Raw genomic sequence first — 19,757 nt, 5'->3', positions numbered from 1 at the left:
GAACTTTCCTGCTCGAGACCTCAGGACGAATCTGCATCAGTTCTCATCGACACCAACACCCCTTCCTTGCCCAGGAGCATGGAGTTCCCAAGTGTCTCACTTACATTAGAGCCTCGAGTCCTCGAATTAATTATGCTACCTCATTTTACAGAGGAGAATATAGCAACACTTCAGGTCTGGGATCTCATTATTCTTAGACCCCAGGCTTCTGATGCTCCGTGACGCCCTGCTCGAACCTTGGGACCTGTGTTCTGCACTTTGTATAATTGCCACCTTGGGATAGTCAATGAGTCCAGCACTGACAGGACAAAGGCTTCAGGCACCTAAAACGCACAAGAGAACTCTCTTCCAGGACCTTGGGGTTCTTCAGTTATAAACTGCTCTTTTTAAAGCCCTTTCTGAACAGACTATTCTTATCACTTTGTAAAAAGCACGCCTTTTTTCCCTGTTATAATCAGTAAGCAAATAATGATTAAGTGCCATTAGGTGTCAGACATTATTCTGGCTACTGAGGAGACATTTTGGAATAAGATTGTGTCCTTGTCCTCGAAGCTTACAGCAGAGTGGGAGAGCCAGACGGGCAACACATGAACACATGAATGAATGAATGAATGAATGAATGACTTTGGATACGGCTCGTTGTTAAGGAAATGTTGTACGGGTGGCTTTGGCTAACCCCCCGAGGACCCTGCATTTGGAATGAGACCTGGATGATAATGAAAGAGCAGTTAGTCATCTCCAGATCTAGAGATGAGTTTTGCAAACAAAAGGGCCATCACTTGTGAACATCATAATGGGAATGATGTTGGCATGTTTGCAGGACAGAAAAAAGGGCCAGTGTGGCTAGAATAGCTGGAGCACATGAGAGAAGTGGGAGGTGAGAACAGATCATATAAAATAGGAAACTCTTTGGACATTGTTGTAAATTTAATGGGAAGCCACTGTAGAGGTTTATTTATACGTGGATGACAGAATGACATGGAACCTACTTCCTCCTAACCTTTACTCTCACTCCGCCCTTTCTATCACATCATTTGCGTTCAATTTCTTTTTTCTCCCTTCTTTTATTTGTAGCCCAACCTAACTCACACAATCCTGAGATACAGTATGGTTTGGCTGATGCTTGTTGATTATAATCAAGTGAGTCATAATATCTGCTTTATAGAGAGACATATCTGTGTGTGGTCCCCCCTTTTTTAGCTAATTTAAATGAAAATTTGGTGGTCCGCCATATTGCCACCATGTGTGAGAAGTGTTTTCAAGATCTCATTGCCACGAACTATTCTTGGGAAGACCCTTCAGGATGTTTCCATGGTTTTGTTAAGGACCTTTCTTTTTGAAAGGATTCAAATGTTTGGAGTCCAAAAAGGTAGTTCATAAAAATGGATGTCAGTGAGAGATAAATTTGTGGATAAAAGTTAAAGTGTTGTCCTTGTGTCATATGGTTAAGTCACAGGCTGCCTCCAGTAGCTATTGTTAATCAAGGTATGTCCACTACAATTTTATTAAGCATGAGGGTGTTCTTAGTAGAGGGCTTAAACTGTGTAACCCATTGTGCTTATTGCTTTGATAATCCATCTAATTGTCCTTGGGGCTTCCAAGATGTGGGGTTTGGCTTCGCTGATGATTTTATGGTCACATTAATAATTGTGTTGCAGAATCTGAATGAATGTGTTCTCCAAATACAGACAAAACAGATAAGTCCTTTCTACAGGACAGGGCACACCAAGGGCCATTATGGAATGTCCCTATTTTTTCCTTCTCGCTTGGAAACAAGTCATAAAACCAGTACTTGGAATGATTATCTTTCTGGATTGCCATTGCCAAAAAGAGAAGCGATCCAGAAACTCTGAACTGCTGGAGCAGATGCTTCTCCAGTGACAGTAGGGCTAGAGGTCTTTTGTGATTAGAAGTTGGGAGAAGAGAGAGCTTAGATTATGGATGTCAAAGCCACAGAGGGAAAACATCTTGATCAAAGATTATAAATTTTCTGTCTTGCACATTAATTGCTACCTTTATAAAACTCTCTTCTCTTTTGTTTTGAGGAACCTATACCTTATATAGGTTTATAACCCCACGCCTGTCACAATGCCTGGTACACGCTGGGTGTTTGGTTAATATTAATTTATTAACCAAATAATACAGTCAGTCTCTGTGTTCTCATATGGAAGTCCAGTAACAGACAAATCTAATGAAAAACATTCTGAGTGCAAAAAGCATATGAAAAGTATAAATTATGAAAAGTTCTGGTTCTCTTGGATCCCAGTGATAGGCATGCTCACTGCAAACATGGATTTTTTTAATGCACTGATCTTTGCAGCACTTGCTATTTATCATCTCACTACAGTTAGTTGCCATTTGTCAATGTTCTGGACTCAACAGCCTATATTACTATGGTGGGGGGAGGTGGGGGAGTGGAAAGCAAAACATTCAGCACCAAGGACAGCGCCAAGAGTCCAAGGTGCCTTTTTCCTGTTCCATTGACCCTCTTGACTCCCATCCCTCCAGATCACGGTTCTAACCCAGGGACCATTTCTGGGATCCTGACCTTCTCCTTCCTTGATGCCCTTTGGACACTCATTGGTCAGGGTGGGCTTTATTGAAAGGTAAAGGAGACTAGACTTCAGTTATGAAATTAATGGGGATGTAAAGAGAATGGACTTTGTGGAAAGCACATGGAGGGATTGTTGTTCTTGATTTGTTAAAGCAGAAGGTTTTGCTCAAGCTAATTTTACAAGGTAGTTTTGGTGGAGTCCAGTTTGAGAGTCATTTCCACTTCCACTTTGTAGTGAAACAGATTTCTTCCGAAGACCTTGCTGTACTTTAAAGAAAGTAAAATGAGGGTCCTTTATAGAAGACAGCATGGAGCTCTAGTTGGGGCACCCCATTCAAAGAAAACATCAGACCCTCCTTTCTTAATGGCCTAGAATTTTCAAGTTTAACTCAGAATGTGGTTCACCAGTTTCTCTAGCTACCTTTGGCTTCTGAGGACATCTGCTCCAATTCTTTAGTTGTCATTATCAAAAATTCCTGAAGGTAAAAATATACTTTTGTCCACTTGTATGAAATAGACAGCATTGGTGACAATTTTGGGTCTGCAAGTCTTCAGTTAGTCCCGTTGCAGATCAGCAACAAAAGAGGCAATGAGGAATGGGATTTAAAAAACAGAAACAAAGAAGGGAAGGCCAAGGGCAGGGCTGGTGTGGCGGTTTTTGTCACAAAGCCTTAGGAATGATCAACAAAGGAGGATGTCTGCCAGCTTCAGCCTGAGCTGGACCACGGGTGTGTCCTGGGAGGCAGGGATGGAGAGCCGGGGACCGGGGGGACGGACGGCATCTGCTTTTTCATGAACACATCACAGGGAGATCTAAGATAGCAGGGCCCTGGGTGGTAGGAGAGGGCGCTGCAAAATGTCACAGAAAGGTCACCGGAAGCTTTCTTCCTGGCTCCATGTCCAAGTGGCTCAGTGTCTCTGAGACCTTGAAGATGGGGCCTGAGAGTGGAGACTGACAACTCTGTGTCTCCACTCCAGCCCCAGCAGAGAAAAATTGTTTGGTGGAAAGGTCAGGAAAGGGAAAAAAATGTCTCTTACTGTGCCTGCTCTCAAAAGCAAAGTCTGACAAAGTTATAAGCAGCTCAGAGAAGCGTGGTTGGCAAGTGGCAATAATTCTATGGTATTGAATTGTAATCACTGGTACTGGATTACTGGATGGGCTTTAACGTGCTGTTTCTCCTGCCACATCTCACAACACTGTTTTCGCCAGAAGATCTTAAATCGCCCATGGAAAAATCTCTTCTCACATTCCCCGGGGAACTGTGGATGGAGTGTTTGGTTTTAGATTTCAGAAAAGCATTCTCCTCTCAACCAGCATCACCAGTGTGTCAGCATGCACCTGGAGGGGCCCCTCCTCCACTTCCACTTTGGGACATAGAGCAGGGCGCACGGCACAGGACACACAGCGCAAGTGACCCCATTGCTAATTTGTGGGTCTTTTAAATGACACGGTGATTTTCAGCAAGTTTAGAGCTCTTAGCATGTAAGCGAAAGACGTGTTTGGGTAATGTTAAAATCAGGGCGTGATCCTTGAATTGGGGTCTTCAAAACACTGGTTCCGTAGGCTATTGAGTCACGTTGAATGAACTCAAAGGCATGTGTTAGGCCCGCTGCTCGGACATGGTTTGCTGCAACGAAGAACATGGCACAGTCTCTGCTCTCAGTGATCATTTTATGCCCTTGTTTAATTTATTCTCCTAATTTTGATCTCTCTTGTTCTTTCAGCCTTCTCACTTCATCTTCTCCCTTTTTTTTTTCCCATCCGCATTCTAGGCCAGGTTTGTGCTCCAGCTGTGCCTTCTTGATAACTGAGCCATCATTTATGTCAGCATCTTAAAGGGCTTTTCAACTTAATAGTCTCAAAGTGACATTAATTAGAGGCATAAAGTGATACCACTACTTTTGTTGGGGGAAATTAAATTTCAAAAATAGTCAAACTCAGCTGTTTTCAGTGTCCGTCTCCTATGTTTTAAGCCCACCTCTGGCAGTAGTTTTGGCTTGTTCCTAAGTCTAATTTCTCACTAGGAATTTGCCAGATTATGCCCTGCAACTGTAGTTTAGTTCCTATATCAGCTGTTTAGTGGCTAAAGTGAATGTAGACTTTCCCCATATAACCAGGGAAACTCAACTATATCTGTTTTATTAACTTGAGCTATTAAATGCCAGGATTTGGGGGACATCCAATTTAAGTTTGTTAAAAAAATATGACGTCAATTTTCTTAACAAACGCCAAGAACACCCATTGGTCAATAAAGGGCAGTACTGGCTTTCACTGGTGATGGTCTGACCAGGTCCCTTTTTCCCAGTAGCTGAGGGGAGCCGTTTTGTAGCCAGTGGCAGACTTGCTGTGTTAGGCTGAGCGATTCTTTGTTCATTAGTGGCCTGGAATCCCCAAGCTGACAAAGCAGTGTGTTTGTTTTAAAAACTGAGGTTGCAGTTTGAAGAACACAGACTAACACTGACCCCAGATCTTTTCACCACGCCTGCTTTCCCCTGCTTTAGGGATGTCTAAGTGGGCTGGTTGTTGTGAAGCCTTGTTAGAATTCGGCACCATCACTTGCTCTTCAGGTGCCCTTTGGCCAGCTCTCAATGACTTTCCTCCACCAGCACTCCCAGCATTTGGTATCGTCATGGCGTGCTTTGCCTTTTTCTTTGTTTGCCCAGCCAACATCTGGCTTGCTGGGCACAGGAGAGGTGGAAAGGCTTTGGATGTATGGAATGATGAGTGAAAGAGCAAATGAAAGATAAAGTTATTTGGGAAGGTAACTTTGTCTCAGTCGATCTATGAGGGTTGGTTTGATCTCTGTTTCAGTGGAATTTGGCAGCTCTTGACATTTAAAGAAAGCTTTAAAAGACTAACTTCCATGTTTTCTGTTTATTACCCTGAATGTGGTAGAGCAGTGCCTGCACTAGTTTCTTGGTTACAATCGCTGCATTGTTTGTATTTAGAGAATTTTAGCCAGCAATCATTTATTCTAGGGCCCTGGTTTCTCTCTTCTCGTGCTCTTTTGCCTGTAGATGTGAGGTCAGGCAGTAAGGCCATTCTCATTAACTACTGGTTTCCTCTGTTTTTAGTTTTGTCTTCTGGACTTCTTTTTGGAGGAAAGGGCTCTCATTGAGATTGAAGGACATCGAATACTTCTTTCCACACACACTCATGCGATCCTCCTGAATTTGAATGTGTATGTTCCAGATGTCGCTTGCATAAAATAAGAGTTGTTCTGGTTGGAACCTTTAAGGGAGGTCCATTTTTGGAGTCCTGTGTTAGAAGAAATAATCACTCTACGAACTTGACTGTTAGATTTCACAGCATTCTCTGTTGAGTCTCAATACAGCTGAAAAAACTTGAGGGCTAGCCTGGGAACTCCAACACCATGTATGATTTTGGCTTGTTGGAAATTGTGCAGAGGTCCAAACAAATTACTTAGAGGTGATGTTTTGGAGCACAGCCCAATCATAGCTTGAGCTGGATCTTTCTTCTTCCCCTTAGTCTTACCCTTACTTAATTTTTTCCACCAGAGGGTGAAGTTCTCAAAGTTGTACACGCACCATTCTCCCAGAGCCAAGAATTGAGATGTGGACCCTTGAAGAACGAGCTCTCTATGTAACCCCGTGTGAGCTTATTAAACACATCAGGATGATTTTCAGTAATCCTAGTTATTTCTGTGTAGTGTTCTGATTTTAGACTTTCAAGCACTTTGCTATAAATTAGCCAAAGTAACCAACTGGCTTTCACCGTGTTTGCGTGTTCAGTTCATGGGATGGTTCTTGTTCGCCAGCTTTGTGCGTGGCCCTTTGCTGGGGAGAAGTTGCTTGGATGAATAAAACACAGACCTTGCCCTCACGACACTTAAAATCTAGAGGACATCTGTTTCCAAGATGAAGGAATTGCTTCTAAGTTAACGGAGTAAGTTGTGTAACTTCAAAAAGTAGCACTCCTTCCGTGGGGCAGTTTCTGTGCTCATTCACACCAGCATCCTTGGTCCGGACCAGCTCCTCTCTTCCCTCATAGGCTGCCCAGCATGGCTTCTGGCAAATTCCCAGCACCCTGTTGTGGCTCTTTTCCAGATCATTCCACAGTGAATGCTGATGATGTCCAATAGAGGTGTCTTTCTCCTGTGTGGCTGACAGCATATTGGTGGCTGTGGACACGGCTTCAGCCATCTTCCCAATCCCAGCACATAGTTTGGTACCTTCTGGAGAGCAGGGCTGGAGCTGTGCTTCGTCAACGCCGGCTTCTGTCGTGACTGATAGAAAGTCAGTACCCTACCTCTCTTCTCTGCTTTAAACTTACCACCATGGAACATGCCATAAATTTGAGTTATGATTTTGCTTTTTAGTCTGTCTCTCCTACTAGAGTGTCAGCACCGAGGGCAGAGATTTTGTCTGTTTATTCCCTGATGGATGTTTAGTGCTCACTTTGGGGTCTGAAGTGTAGCGAGTACTCAAGAAATATTTTCGAATAATGAACGAGTGAATGAATGAGTGAATGAATGAATGAAGAATCTGCCTGAGTGTTCTGCTGGATTAACTGATACCCACCCACAGGGTGGTCAGTTCCGTGATGTTCCCAGCTGGATCAGGTGAAAACACCTGTCTAAAAGTATTACCCTGATACCATCTTAAATTTCCCCACACAAGTGGGAAAGGTCAGTCATCCTCTGCTTCCCACACCCAGTTATTAAAATAAATGGCTTAGTCTGCACCTAAACCAGCTCCCCTCCTCACCCCAGGAAATGTCATTTCTTTATCCCAGAAGGAATCCTGGTGAACACGTTTCAGTGGCAAACACCATATATAATGAACTCGGTGGCTTTCTTTAGACGCTGTTGACAAATTAACTTTTATTAGCCCAGCCCCCCAACAAATACAGTGACTCTGTTATTCTGGGGAGGCTCTGGCTGTGAGGGAAGCTTTTAATGCTTGTTTTCATTACAAAGAATTAAAGGGAAACTGTAATGGTGGTGAGTGGCGCAGCATGGCCGCCAGCATGGGGGGTCAAGGCCATGCAGCGTCTCGTCCCCCGGGGGGGGGGTTTGGCAGGAGCTGCGTGCCTCCCCTCCAGCATGGCGTCTCACTGTTTCTGCCTCTCCTCTCCCTGGGCCCTGCCCCAGCTCTCTGCTTCCTTCCCTTTACACAGAGCCATGCATGATGAAGAAGAGGGAATGTCTTCTTATTATTGCATAGTCATTATTACTCCTATCAGAAATACGTGGAGATTTGAACAGAGACAGACACGGAGATGAACGCTATTATTAGGGCAGGACTTTTTCTTTAGTGTTTTCTAATCCTATTTCCATAATATAAAATCATAATATGTAAAAATCGGGGCAGATATTAATTATTATTTGGCATGTAGAACTGCCCAGTTATATTACAAATAGGGCAGAGCTTCCAGTTTCTTTCATATATTCCTGAAATCAAGGAGACGCTAAGTTGCAAAATGATGACAATAATGACAAAAAAGTCACTGGCCCCAGAGGGCACCAGGAGTAGCTATTAATAAAGGAAACAACTTTTTAGGGCTGAGCTGAAGCTGAGTTGATTAACTTGTTTCCTGAAGGAGAGATAAAGCTAAAGCTATATAGTTTATTGAAAATTAATGAAAGTGAGTTTTGGTGGCATTGCTACCAAACTAGAAGGAAAATAGGAATGTGAGTATACTGTATGAAAACAAATTTTCTTTCTGGGCTGCCATTTTCTTCAGCTGTAGTATTGTCACTTACCATCTTACAGAGGTTTTAATTTGAAAGCATTAATGATGTGCGTTGGGCAGTGGTTCCGATGGTAAATAACCACAGAGCTTTTATCTTTGATGTATAATTTCTTTTGATGTATTTTTTTTAGAGCACGTTAGTTCACAATTTTAAATCAGACTTCCTCTCCGTGAAGCTTCTGTGCTTTGTTTCAGAAGCTTGACATTGCACTCGTTTTTTAAACAAATGCTTCAGAGCTCTTGTAGCTGAAGATTAAAATCTTCAAATTTTGGTGTCAGCAAGTATAAAATTCTTCATGTCCAATTATGAGACTTCTATCTGGGGAGTTAGTCTAGTGCTGTAACCAATGAGATACTGACCAAAAAAATCTGACTCCGTTTTGGGTCAAAATAGGCCCATTTTTAGACCTTCTTTACCTAGAGGAACTCATTTTTCATAATTGTCTGTTCAGATCTGGCTTTTAAAACACAAGTTTGCTTGTTTTTATGGTGCATTAAAAACTTTGCTTCAGCGTTTGCTCACATGAATGTGGACAGAAATCTGATTAAGGTAGAGCTCGGGTGGCACTTGGTGGTCACTGGACGAGCCACTTAGGTGACAGGCGGTACGTGAAAGCTTTGAAGTGGTTTCTCTGGGAAGGTTGCTCATGGATGGCTGCTGGTCCCTGGACTTCCATATCAACGGCTTTGATTTTTCTGAAACTACCCCACAGAGGGGATTCCTCTTACTGATTAGGAATCCTTAAAAACATACTTTATTCCCGGGATCCCTTCCAAGGTGCTTTCTGCTCCCTCGAGCGTTAAAAATGTGCTTTCTCCAGAACATAAATTCACGTGGACCTTACCAGGTCTGGGTGTAGGAGCCTCTTGATCCCTTCAAGTAAAAGGAAGAACCCAGAATTGGCAGGAGCAATAAAAATGTCTGCTTTTCAAATCTGTGCAGACATCCAGGTTTCCCATTTTCAGAGGAGGGAGAGGATGCTGCTGGGGCCTGATGGGTCTAGATGTGAGTTTTGTCTTTACTGTTTCTCACCAGTCTTGACCATGGGGATGTTACTTAATATATCCAAGCTTTAGTTTCCTGGTGGAAGCAATTCCTACCTTACAGTGTTATTTTGGGGATTAAATGAGACAATGCAGAATGGCCACCATATTGTAGGTGCTCAGAATGGATGAGCTTTGTTGGTGCTCTGCCCAGAGACACACATTTCACCGGAACTCTCCCCCAGAGCCAATGGGAAATAGAGCTCAAACCATTTTTGCGTAGCTTAGCAGAAGTTGCATGGGGTTTAAAAAAAAAAAAAAAAGTATTTGAAAAGTAGAACTTGCATTTCATTTCTCTCTTTTTTTAAATCCGAGTTCTGGGACACAAATCCATAAATTCCATAAACGTTCATGTCATGCCTTGAATTGCTCATTTTATCTACGAATGGGGTGTCTGAATTGCCTAGTGGCTCAGTAGTGAGGCTTTTATTCACCTACCAACTTAAAAGGCTAGGGAGGTATTTGAAATCTCTTTTGGCATTCTGCACAGGAAGATTATTTAAATTACATTTTCAAGTATGTGCGATACCTACATGAAGCCCAAAGCAAGAATTTGGAATCTGTTTTATATTCTCATAAATATATGTGCTTCATTTTTCCTATTAAGGACGGAAAGGCTTATTATTGCTTAAAAACTTAAAAATAGTACTTACAACGTTATATAAATTTAAGCTATAGGAAAGACTCGGTGCAGCCCTGTGTATTAAATGAAGAAAATGCTAGAAGAGAATATCATGTGTGCTTCTATTTCAAAATCATAAAACACGGTAACTTATACTTGGACTTTAGAACTTGAATATTTTATCACAAATATATAAAAGCCATTAGTTATAAAAGAAAAAGAAAAAAAGGGGAGTTTCCCTGAAGACTATTCAAAGGATTGCAAGCTAGAAGGACAGAGGCCAGTTCCAGCATGTGTAGCAGTGGAAGAGATAAGGGATGGCTGAAGCATCAGGAGGAGAAAGAAAACCTAATAGTGGGACCACTGTGTGCATTTATTAACCGACATCCGTAGAAAGGGCTGTGTTGCTTTCTCTCTCTCTCTCTCAACTTCCATGTGTATTTACAGCAGTGGCTGAAATTATGAAGTTCTTGGACATCTCTGGAGGATTCGTTCTTAGAAAGGACCCTTGAGGTCCCTTGTCTCGTGTGGACTGTCCTCCTTTCATGTGGGAGCGTGGGGCTCAGAGGGGCGAGGCTAGGATGAGCTGGGAACAAAACCACGTTTCCTGACTCCACATCAGCTGCCTTAGCTGTAACACCAAATAACCTTGCCCTGTACATTTCTCTGAAAACAAGTACAAAGCTTGATGCCTCCATTCTGTAATCCTCAGCCCCTCCTAATCCTTGGAAATAAACCTGCCTTTTGAGTAAAGCAAGAACATCTCTCTGCAGGTGTTCACGCCTGCACCCTTGCATCACCTCCCTGCATTTTAGCACCTGGAAGGCTGCTTCTCAGTAACAAAGTAACTTGAAAGGAGTGAGAGCCTGGTCCTCGGTATTTTATTTAATCTCCCAGGGAAGCCCAGGAGGGGCGGGTGTTCTTCGGTCTCTTTCACAGAGTCAGAAGCCTCTGGAGAAAGGCACTGGAGAGGTTAATAACCATCCCCAAGCACATGTAGGACAGGGAGGGACGGGGCAAAGTGGCCAGCTCAGGACCAGTTGGCTGCAGAGCCCCGGTCATTCTCGGAAAATGGAAAAACCACGTGAACAGGAGGGAACCTCAGTCCGCTGGCTGGCATGTTTTAAAATGTTTTGGGTTGCAACAAATGGCCAGAGACACCAAAACTGATTTCTCAAGAACATTAGAAAATGAAGTGCTGACATTTCCATCCCGTTCAAATAGGGAGCGTGAGGGGACAGGGGTGCAGCTGGCAGGAGGAGAACCTTTTTGTTTCTGAGCTTGATGCTGTGTGCTGCTCTCCCTTTTCGGCTCACACACCCTCTTTTCTGTGATGCGCTGTCGGGCCAGACACCTGGGAAGGCAGTGCTCACGTTCCAGAGACATCCGCCAGGATGCTTGTCAAGACCTCAGAAGCACCCACCTCCCCTCTTTGACATTTGGCCATTCCAGCTAACCAGGTGGAAAACTTTGATCTCAATTAATTGGGTGGGTTTGGGCAAGAGTAACCCAGTCTCCTTCTAGAGGGTGCACAGCCGACCTGAGATGGGTTTGCCTAACTGTGCCTGGCTTCCCCCTGGGCTCCGGGTGGGAGGCTGCACGCCTCCTGCAGGGACCTCCGTGACTCCGGGCTACTCCCTGGCTGCTGCAGTGATGTTTGATTTTCCTGTGGGTTCTTTCTGCTCTGTGACTTAAACAAATTAAATTGTCCCTTTATGCTTCCTCTGTAATTGCAATGCAGTATTTATTCTGTTTGGGCATGGATAATTAGAGAAAATTTGGAGAGATTTCTCATCCCCTGACAGGTCCCTCTGAAGAGTGCCTGATGCTGAGTGATCTGTCAATATAAGGACATAAGGTAAAGCAAGTATGTAATTTCTGTCCATCCAGCGTTAATATCTAGGTGAAAGCAAGTCACATCATATAAATAGGTGTTGTGATGACCTCTTACTGCTGCTGGTGGGAGAGTGAGACCTTTTCCACATCCTGTATGTATATGCATGTAAATTACAGGTTTGTGTATAATACACATGTACACGCACATGCACACTTCCCCAGCAGAATCCTGAAGGTTTGATGGGCTGATGAACAGTTAAGGGTAGGCTTGTACAGACAGAGTGTCAGTGACCTGAGAACTCTTCAGAGGAGGGCCTGAGTTCTTTGACTTGTACCCTCCCCCCTCCACCTTGCCTGACACAGTGTGCAACACCTAGGAGACTCCTGGTAGAAGCCTTTTGAACCTGTGAATGAACGATACACTCGTCTGTGGGGCAGTCACATCTGGGATTGCCCTGCGCCCATATTGTGACCTGGTTTCAGGTCGAGGAACTATGGTTACTACACTTACGAGACCATGTCGCAGGAGCTGGCAAACTGGCCCAAGTCTGGCTAGCGCCTGTTTTTGTGAAGTTTCATAGGACCATGGCGATACTCATTCGTACGTGTGTCGTGCATGACTGTGTTTATGACGTAGTGGCAGATCTGAACCACTTGAACAGAGACTGCACGGCCCTCAAAGCCTAAAATAGTTACTGTCTGGCCCTTTGCAGAAAAAGTTTGCTGACATCTGCTACATTGGAAGCTGATCCTGAGGTCTTTCAGTAAAAATAGATCCTGCAGGCCTAGGTCCTTATTTCTAAATGTACGTACCACCCACACATGCCCTCACCCATTCTGTGGCTGCCTCTTTTGTCAGTGATTAAAAGGAAAAACAAAGTTGAGCAAACATGACTACAGGATTCCACACTGGGTTTGTCTTAACTCGTGGCCGTCCCCAGACCTTTATTTCTATCGCCTTCGCCTGCAGAGCCACTGAGAGTGTGCCCTCAAAGGGCCCCTGATCTCAGGGTGATTCCCTTGGCTAGTTTTTCCCTTTCCTGTCACTGTGTGACTTGGACTTGGGAGAACGGGACATCCCCCCATGGAGAAGCCCGTTTCTCAGTGAGGTTGAATAGGACCCCATGACTGGGAGATTGAATCACTAGATTTATAACCCTCACTGCAAGCTACCAGGCTCCTTGGGCTGGTTGGTTACTTAGGATTTTCGTCTCTTATGTGATGGCCTCACATTTGCTCTGACTCAGTACAGAGCCCCCAGAGCTTCATGATTTCGTCTCTGCCTGCTGGTCACATTTAAGGGCCAGGAGTGGCCTGGGTTTGGTTGCTCCTCCCTCCTCCCCACACACCCAAGCCTGCAGGTAACACTTGGCTGGTGCTGGGAGAGACCCGACCAGTGAAAGAACCTATCTCACTCTGGGCAATGGCAGGTCCTGCCCTCTTGCTTAATGGGTGGAGTAAAGCTTCTCATGGCATCTGTAGGTCTTCTCTGAAGAACCGAGGATCGTTGGGTTGTCATCAGCTAGTGAACCCCTCAAGACACCACACGTGTGGGGCTGCCAGCATCTTAGAAGTAAGCAGCCATCTCCCTGCCGAGGTGGCCGGTGAGGGTGCAGCACCTGAGCTGAGTGCTGCAGCCCCACAGCCTTGGGTCGGAGGGTCACCTGCCCAGCAACCCACAGCTGCTCTGGGGAATTACGACTGTTACAAGAATTGGTTGGGTTTCTAAACTCAGTGCCCCGTTTGCCCGGTCTCAGCCTTCAGCGATTACTTTTGTGGCTCATTTAGATACCCTGTGTGACCCTGAACTTCCTGGGAAGAGACAAGAATAACGCTGAGAGCTTTGAAATAAGCAGGATCATTCTTGGCATTCACGCAAACAGAGGGATCAAAGGCTGCCTGGATTGTATAAAGTGAGCGGTTTTAGTGAATTGCCCAGACATTTTACAAGGGACTAAGGATAAGAAGGCATGTTCCTGAACACTTTGTGCACATCCACTCGCTTACAGAATGCATCCCGCTGAAATGCTCATATTAGGATAGGTCCTTTTTCAGTGCCCGCTGTGTGTTGGTTATTGCTGAGACCTTTGTGGACAACATTGTTAAGCTTCTAGCATCCCTGTTTCATAGAAGATGAAACTGAAGCTCGCTGAGATTAAGCAACTTGCCTAAACTGAGAACTTTCTCTGCTGAGGCCTTTCGGAAATCTATATAACCAAACGAGAGTAAAGAAAGAGTCTCTTCTGAAAAATAATTTGGAAGCTACTGAAAATGGTCCTGGTTGGTGATACAGAAATTTCTACGCACAGAGTAAGAACTATTGCAAGAACTTGCCTGGCAAACTTGGTAATGGATAAACAAACTCAACAATGAAAAGAAGTTCTATTCAAGTTATACATTCAATATAATTTGCCCATGGCCATGCTAGCCAAGTTCAACGAGCATTGTCTTCCTTTGGTCTGTGCTAACATCACCCACAAGAGCAAGCCCGAGGCCTCGCCAGGCCTGGCTCAAGCCTGCAGTGCAGTGGGGATCTGGGGGCAAAATGTGTCACTTGGTTTCAAAGTCGTGAGCTCTTAGATTGATTTCTAAGTCAAGTGCACACAGAATTCCTTCCCTCACTGAGACTTCTCTTACTGAAGGTAAATTTCTATACAGAGGCCCTTGCAAGCTAATTTGGGGGTGAAGGGCGAGGAGAGAAATGGATTGTACCCAGGTTCTGAGCATTCTTCACAGGTGATGACGTGGAGTGTTTTCCAATGTTTTAACGTGGTCATGAAATTCCTTGTCATGTTACATAATGACTATAATAATAATCTACATAAAGTAGAGTGAGTTTTCCTATTGTCTACCATGAGATGCAACGATAAGATAACATTTCTTGGCTTAGATTGAGTACATAAAATAAGTCCTGTGAATTCCTCCTTTAAAGTGACTGTCCTGGTGCATGTCTTTCAGGGTATTGGTCCAGTGCTCAGAGGAGCCGAAGGTTAAATTTTCGGGATTTTATGAGCTGTTTGATATTGGCCACAATAGCAGTATTTACACCATGGAAATCAGCAAATGCTACTCCCCCTTCTTTGAGAGCCAGTTGTTAAAAATGTACCAGCAGACCTTTCCCCCACTCTCCCACCCTGTGCTGGACCCAGACCCCTGAGAAAGGGATGAAGAAGGAGCTTGCTTCTTATCTGCCCGCCTCTGAGGCTGCTGTCTCCTTTTCCATATTATGACATGGAAAAGAGTGGTGGAAGTTTGAATTCTGGGCAAATTAATGACCCTGGGCAATTGAGCAAGAGGGGTCACCTTCAAGGTGGCTTTGGAATTTGAAACCACTTGACTCACTGTTATCCAGAGAGCTCAGAGAGGGAGGTGGAAATGAAGATTATTAGGAACAGATGTGGGAGTTCACCTGGATATGGTCCTGCTTTTCTACCGTGAACTTGTCCTGTGCAGACAACAACTGACCTAGAGACTGATTTCTAAGTCAAGTCATCCTTTGCCTTGATCTAAGGTGCCCACTCCTCAAATGGTTAGGAGCCAGGCACTGTCCCTTGTTTTGGGGATACTGGGGCGAAGGCCTTTTTGTGGTGATGGAAATGTCCTCTGTCTTGTGTAGGAGTCAGTCTCCACAGGTGGCTCTTGGGCACCTGTGATATTTCCGATATGATTAAAGAACGGAATTTTCAATTGTAATTAACTCGAGTTTGAATTTCAATAGCCACATGTGGCCACTGTGTTGGACAAAGCAGGTCAGGGCGTGCAGGAATGGCACTTGGTGGCAGCCTGTGTACTGAGAGTGTGTGGGGTGCATCCATCACTCTGGACTCAGACATGGGGCCACTAAGTGTTCCCCAGACCCCAACACCGCTGACCAGCAAGGCAACCCTCACGCCACCAGCAGACACCAACCCATTCAGATGCACCTGGTGCTGGGCTGCATGCATTAGAAGGTCACTCCCTGTCTTCCTCACCCTCGGTCTGCAGGACGGGTGATGAGCTCCAACTTACAGGTGAAGCAGTGAGGCACAGAGAGGTGCAGCCCTCGCCCAAGTCCTCAGAGCCAGAATTCCCACCTAGACATGTCTTAATAAACTCAGAACCACTTTGAAGACTGATGTAGTCTCAGAGAACTAAGAGGATCCCATTTAAAACAACTTTCCGCCCTGTTCTAACAGAAGGAACCTCCGTGTAGAGTACAGTTCTCCTTGCACGGGCTGTTTGTGGATGTTCAAACCATGCAGGTGTTTATTTTGGCACACACCCCTGTGAGATGCACGCGACTTAGTAGATGCATTTGGATTTATACCATTTGTTGAATTTTATTTCCCATTTGGTGATGTTGGTATCTTTCTAGTTTGCTGTCTGGTTTAAGTCACTACCAGCTATATCGACGTCAGTGATCGGTCCCTGTTTGGGCTTTTCATGTTTCCGTGGGAGTGGTCTACTGATCACACATCCCTTACAGACCCACCTTAGTGTGTTGCTTTTGGTTATGTATTTATTCAAGTCTAAATGATTGAAGTGGGATGAAAATGGAGATGTAAACCCAAAATTTAAGAAAGCCTTTTGAAAACCATTCTACAATGGTAGGTTACTATTAATCTACTGTTAGATTAGTTTACGATTGGCTAGCAACTTGTTTTGCTGAATACTGTAGCCTGCAAACAATGCTAGGTCGTAGGAGGTGGGGGTTATTGAGAGTTAACTCCTTTTGTAGATGGACCACCTGCACGAAGCTGGAGAAGCCAGACACCAAGGGCAACATCTGCACCAGGCATCTTGCCTCTGGGGCCAGGCCTTAAGATCACAGAGGTTGTTTCCTCCCCTTTGTTTGCAATATGCAAACACAATGTAACTCAACCACAGCAATCCTGCGCAAGGGTGGTTTGCTGCCCTGACAGTGCATTTCTTGGCTTATCTTCATGCTGGCTGCCAGCTCACTTAACCAGGGGTAGGAGCCCACAGGGTGAAGCGTGCTAATCACAGTGAGGCAACAGGGCACTGCCTCAGATGCCACCTCCAAAACATGGGCTGGTGGAATCCAGACAGCTTCATGGGGGAATGGGAAAGAGAAGGTCTGGCCGTCTAGACAAAACCAGTGAGCCATGACACTGTTTCAAGAAGCATGGAAGCAGAGCAGTGCTGGCTGTTTCGTATCAGCCTAGCACACTGCCTGGGCGTCCTAGCACAATTTCAAGTACAAAAGATGGGAAACAAAGTTCAGCAATCTGTTATCAATGGCAGACAGTCCTGGCTGTTTTCATTCTCTCTACTGCCCATCTGTACACACAGGGCAACTCGTGGAGAAAGGCATCTTGCTCCTAATGATATACAGATAGGATTTGTCTAAGGATGGGCATTGCTTCTATGCGTTCCAAATAAGAAAAAAAAAAATTGTCTGTTGTATAAAATATAAAACCTCATACAGTCCTGAATATCAATGTTATTCCAATTATTTAGCATAAGCGAGTCAGCATTTACTTTTCAAAATGCCATCCGAATTTCTTTTCTATAATATGATTCCTAAGAGGCAGGTAGCTTCTTATTTAGATTAGATATTCTGGACTGGCATACCTATTATACTTCATCAGTATCATAAACCTTTAGCCCTGGGAGATAAAAAGGAAAGCTCCATCAGTTCATTCAAGAAATAGGTATTGAATTCCAGGCCAGGCACAGGAATGCTAACCAACAAGTCGATCTTGCAAGTGAGGATGAATGAGGTCTAGCATCATAAAATAATCTGGGGCTGCTTTGACCTTGCTCTGTCCTCAGACTACAGCCTGTTCTCAGAAATGCAGGCTTTAGTCTCATTAAGGATTTGGGCTTTGGGGGCTACTGATGGCCCCTGAGGGTGATAAGCCTGCAGAGCATCATAAGAAAGGCGTGAACATACATACCCTTCCCGATGGGCCTCTCCTTTTTCCAACTCCTGAATGACCCCCAAGAGCACTTTGATGGTTTCTTGGCTTGAACTGATTAAGTTCTCCATCATCTGAAGCTGTGCTTTCAGATCGACCACTTCCGTATGAGGCACGATTTGTTGGCATTCTTCACCCACAGCGAGCGCTGTCGGACAAGGCTGGTGCTCCTGCCCCGGGGGGGCCTGAGTCTGCAGGGACGCTTCACTACATTCGGGAGACAGGCACTGCATCGGCGGCGAGCAGGCCAGGGCGGCGCCCGGCGGGGCCTGGAGCCCATTGGCCTGTGAGGCCTTCCTCCGCTCCTGGTCGGCCACGGGGCAGAGGGACCACTCGCTCGAGGGGGCGGAGTTCGACAAGGCCAGCTCGGGGGCCCCAGCGCCAGGGGCAGGTGCGTAAACGGTGGCCACCTCCGTCTTAAACACCATGCCGTGGGCCGATGCAGCGGGTTCCTCGGCGTCTGGGGTCGCCCGGTCGTGCGTTGCCTTCCCGTGCAGCTGGTCATCGGGCTCTTGGGAGGGAGGACGAGTGGAGTTCTGGAGAGGAGCATCTCGGCAGCGGTGCAGGTCGGGGGTTTTGCGTGGCTCTGCGCCGTTGACCCCGGCGGGCTGGTCCAGCGCGTTCTCGTGCTCATCGGAGTGGAAAACCAGTGCCGCCGCCTTCTGAACCCGGTCCGCGCCCCACTGCCGGGACTCCTCCCCGGGCCCTTCCTCACTCTTCTCTTTCGCATCAATTACAAACCCATTGTTTTGGCTTTTAAAGGCATCCGCGGCTGGGATGCCTTTGAGATTCCCTTTCTTGCGGTCCAGAGGGAAAGTCTGGTAACACTTCTTAAGGTCTGGCGAGGTCTGCACACCTGTGCTCTTGGTGACGTTGGGGATGGACCTCCGAGCGGGCACGGTCATGTATTTGCGGTAGGTGGCCCTGTAGGACGCCGGCTTGTCGCCCAGCTGTCCCGAGGAGAGCTGCGTGTCCCTCCGCTCGTTCTGTGCCTCGCAGATATCCTTAAACCGCACCTGCAGGGCTTTATTACGCTTCTTAATCTGCCGGTTGGGATCCAGGGCATATTTCATCTCCAGGGCCAGGCAGGCGGCAGGCTCCACTTCACTCGCCGAGGTCGTGAGTGCGCATTTGCTGGGTTCCTTACTGACCATGGTTCCTGCAGTCGGAGACAGCAAAGGACGTGTCAGTGGAACAGAAACACACACGCAAACACAGGCAGCACAAACTTTTGGCCAGAATGACTACTGCCTGCTCCCTAATTATTTTTAAACAGGTGAGGTCGGCTTTTATGTTAAGGAAAATCAGACAGGCGGAGAATCGCTGGCAGGCACAGCTTGAAATGCTTCTCAGATATTAAAGCTTGCTTCCTTCTCCATGTGGGATACACTCGTTTTTCTTTTGATAGTAAGGCATGTTTCCCTATTAGAGAAACCTGTTTTACTATATTCATGAAGAAACCCGACGGCGCTGCCTCTTCTGCTTTGCAAATTGCCATTTCACACGCACATCTCCACTTCACAGGCAGATGGTTTTCCAAATGCAACTTACTTGGTTTGGGTTTTTACTACTTTTTTTGAAGATGACGTGATTAATCTATTATTGGAATCCGAGAGAATTGCTATTTTTTCTTGAAGACTTCTTGGGGATTCTAGCTCCTGATCGGATAAATGTGGAGAGCCCTCCGATGAGGAACTGAGCTAAATCTATTTATGGTAGCCATTCTGGATGCCATGGGATAGTGGGCTGTGCTGCTTTATGGGAAAAGCATAAAGGAAAAGAATCTCTGCAGTATGGCTTGCTTCTAATGGGTTAACAGTAGCCATAGAAAGGACATGGGTTTCCCTACATCTACAAAGTCTGTGTTAGCAACTCTTTTCTTTGATTCTGTGCAGAGCGGTATTTGAAAATACTGGTTTTTTTTTTTTTTAAAGAAATTATTCATTCTAAAATCAAGTTTTGTGTTTTGATCACAACCTCTGAAAATGAACACAATGGTGGTTGTTTCAGGATTTAAATCCTGAAAGAAAATAAAATCACAAGGCTTTATGTTAATCATGCAAA

The 19,757-nt window shown here is 45.3% G+C and overlaps 2 protein-coding genes across 3 annotated transcripts in view; one reads left to right on the top strand and one right to left on the bottom strand.

Moving 5' to 3' along the window:
• Positions 1-18,847, bottom strand: part of INSYN2A (inhibitory synaptic factor 2A) — a 36,165-nt gene extending 17,318 nt beyond the window's left edge. Inside the window, exon 1 of the mRNA XM_061192161.1 lies at positions 17,673-18,847. Coding sequence (XP_061048144.1) covers positions 17,673-18,847 — 1,175 coding nt within the window. The remainder of the gene's footprint in view (positions 1-17,672) is intronic.
• Positions 1-19,757, top strand: part of DOCK1 (dedicator of cytokinesis 1) — a 518,791-nt gene that overhangs the window by 226,531 nt on the left and 272,503 nt on the right. The gene's annotated exons all lie outside the window — the stretch shown is intronic.

The sequence above is a fragment of the Eubalaena glacialis genome, chromosome 1 (assembly GCF_028564815.1).
Source record: "Eubalaena glacialis isolate mEubGla1 chromosome 1, mEubGla1.1.hap2.+ XY, whole genome shotgun sequence".
Lineage (NCBI taxonomy): Eukaryota > Metazoa > Chordata > Mammalia > Artiodactyla > Balaenidae > Eubalaena > Eubalaena glacialis.
This window is presented reverse-complemented; position numbering and strand designations above follow the sequence as displayed.